The sequence below is a fragment of the Arachis ipaensis genome, chromosome B4 (assembly GCF_059453495.1).
Source record: "Arachis ipaensis isolate K30076 ecotype BB chromosome B4, ASM5945349v1, whole genome shotgun sequence".
Classification (NCBI taxonomy): domain Eukaryota; kingdom Viridiplantae; phylum Streptophyta; class Magnoliopsida; order Fabales; family Fabaceae; genus Arachis; species Arachis ipaensis.
This window is the reverse complement of record NC_142439.1, coordinates 15,524,910-15,527,052: the sequence shown is the minus strand read 5'-3', so window position 1 is coordinate 15,527,052 and position 2,143 is coordinate 15,524,910. Positions and strand designations below refer to the sequence as shown.

Genomic DNA, 2,143 nt, shown 5'->3' with positions numbered 1-2,143 from the left:
CTGTAGTACCTTTTCATATTACAAGCATGCCACGACCTCGGTAACTCGGTTCCGTTCAGGTCGGTTACTTTATAATAACCTTTTCCTAAGACTTCATTGACCTTGTATGGTCCCTTCCAATTTGTAGCGAGTTTTCCTTCCCCTGATTTGTTGACTCCAATGTCGTTTCTGATCAAGACCAAGTCGTTCGGGGCGAATGCTCTTCGAATGACTTTTTTGTTGTATCTTGTAGCCATCCTTTGTTTCAACGCTGCTTCTCTTATCTGGGCTTATTCTCGGACTTTGGGGAGCAAGTCGAGCTCCTCTTTGTGTCCCTGTATATTTCCGATTTCGTCATGGAGAATCACTCTTGGGCTTTGCTCATTGACTTCTATTGGGATCATGGCTTCTACGCCATAAACTAGTCGGAAGGGTGTTTCTCCAGTGGCGGATTGGGGGGTTGTCCTGTAAGCCCATAGCACTTGTGGGAGCTCTTCGGCCCAGGCTCCTTTTGCATCTTGTAATCTTTTCTTCAGCCCTGCCAGTATGACTTTGTTGGCTACCTCGGCTTGCCCATTGGCTTGCGGGTGTTCCACCGAGGTGAACTGGTGTTTGATTTTCATACTGGCTACTAGGCTTCTAAAGGTAGAGTCGGTGAATTAGGTTCCATTATCTGTAGTAATGGAATGGGGTATCCCATACCTTGTGATGATATTTTTGTAGAGGAACCTCCGACTCCTTTGTGCAGTGATGGTGGCCAATGGTTCTGCTTCTATCCATTTTGTGAAATAATCTATTCCCACGATCAGGTACCTGACTTGTCCAGGCGCCTGGGAGAAAGGACCTAATAAATCCATTCTCCACTTTGCGAAAGGCCATGGAGAAGTGATACTGATGAGCTCTTCCGGGGGAGCCACATGGAAATTTGCATGCATCTGGCATGGTTGGCACTTTTTCACAAATTCCGTGGCATCTTTCTGCAAGTTCGTCCAGTAGAATCCAGCTCGGATCACTTTCCTGGCTAGTGACCTTGCTCCGAGATGATTTCCGCAGATCCCACGGTGGACTTCTTCTAACACTTCGGTCGTTCTTGAGGTCGGTACACACTTTAATAATGGTGTTGATATCCCCCTTCTGTAGAGGATATTTCTCACCAAGGTGTAGTGTTGTGCTTCCCTTCGGATCTTCTTAGCCTCTTTCTCTTCCTTGGGGAGGATGTCGAATTTCATGTATTTGACCAAGGGGTTCATCCATCCGAGGTTTAATCCGACTACCTCAAGGACCTCTTGTTTGTCTTTTTCTTTTACTACGGAGGGTTTCTGGAGAGTTTCCTGGATCAGGCTTCTGTTATTCCCTCCTGGCTTGGTACTTGCCAACTTGGATAGGGCGTCTGCTCTGCTATTTAGATCCCGAGTTATGTGTTTGACCTCGGTTTCTGTAAAGCGCCCAAGATGTTCCAGAGTTTTTTCCAAGTACCTTTTCATATTTGGGTCCTTTGCCTGATACTCTCCACTTATCTGGGAGGTCACCACTTGCGAGTCGCTGTATATCATCACTTTTGTAGCACCGACTTCTTCCGCCAGCTTCAATCCTGCAATCAAGGCTTCATACTCTGCCTGATTATTTGAAGCTGAAAATTCAAATTTGAGGGAAACTTCTATCTGGGTTCCTCTTTCATCCACCAATATTATGCCTGCACCGCTTCCTGTTTTGTTTAAGGATCCATCTACATAGAGTTCCCATGCAGTTGGTTTTTCCTCTTGGTCTCCTGCGTATTCTGCGATGAAGTCGGTGAGGCACTGGGCTTTAATCGCCGTCCGAGTTTTATACTTCAAGTCGAACTCGGAGAGCTCTATTGCCCATTGAACCATTCTCCCTGCGACGTCCGTCTTTTGGAGGATTTGCTTCATGGGTTAGTTCGTGCGGACTCTTATTGTGTGAGCTTGAAAGTAAGGTCGTAGCCTTCGTGAGGCTACCACTAAGGAGTAGGCAAACTTCTCTAGTTTGTGGTATCTTAGCTCAGGGCCTTGTAGAACTTTACTGATGAAATATACTGGGTGCTGTCCGACCTCGTCTTCTCTTATCAGGGCCGACGAGACGGCCTTGTCTGCTACAGATAAGTATAGGACAAGGTCTTCCCCAGCTGTAGGTCGGGTCAGAATAG

General features: G+C 46.7%; 1 protein-coding gene across 1 annotated transcript; it reads right to left on the bottom strand.

The window, feature by feature from the left end:
* Nucleotides 1–259: 259 nt before the first annotated feature.
* On the bottom strand, nucleotides 260–1,889 carry LOC148566760 (uncharacterized). The gene is made up of 2 exons (XM_088484419.1): nucleotides 793–1,889; nucleotides 260–314 (listed from the first exon to the last, which is right to left on the bottom strand). The coding sequence occupies exons 1-2, from the start codon at nucleotides 1,887–1,889 to the stop codon at nucleotides 260–262; spliced, it is 1,152 nt and encodes a 383-aa protein (XP_088340545.1).
* Between the last annotated feature and the right edge of the window lie 254 nt (nucleotides 1,890–2,143).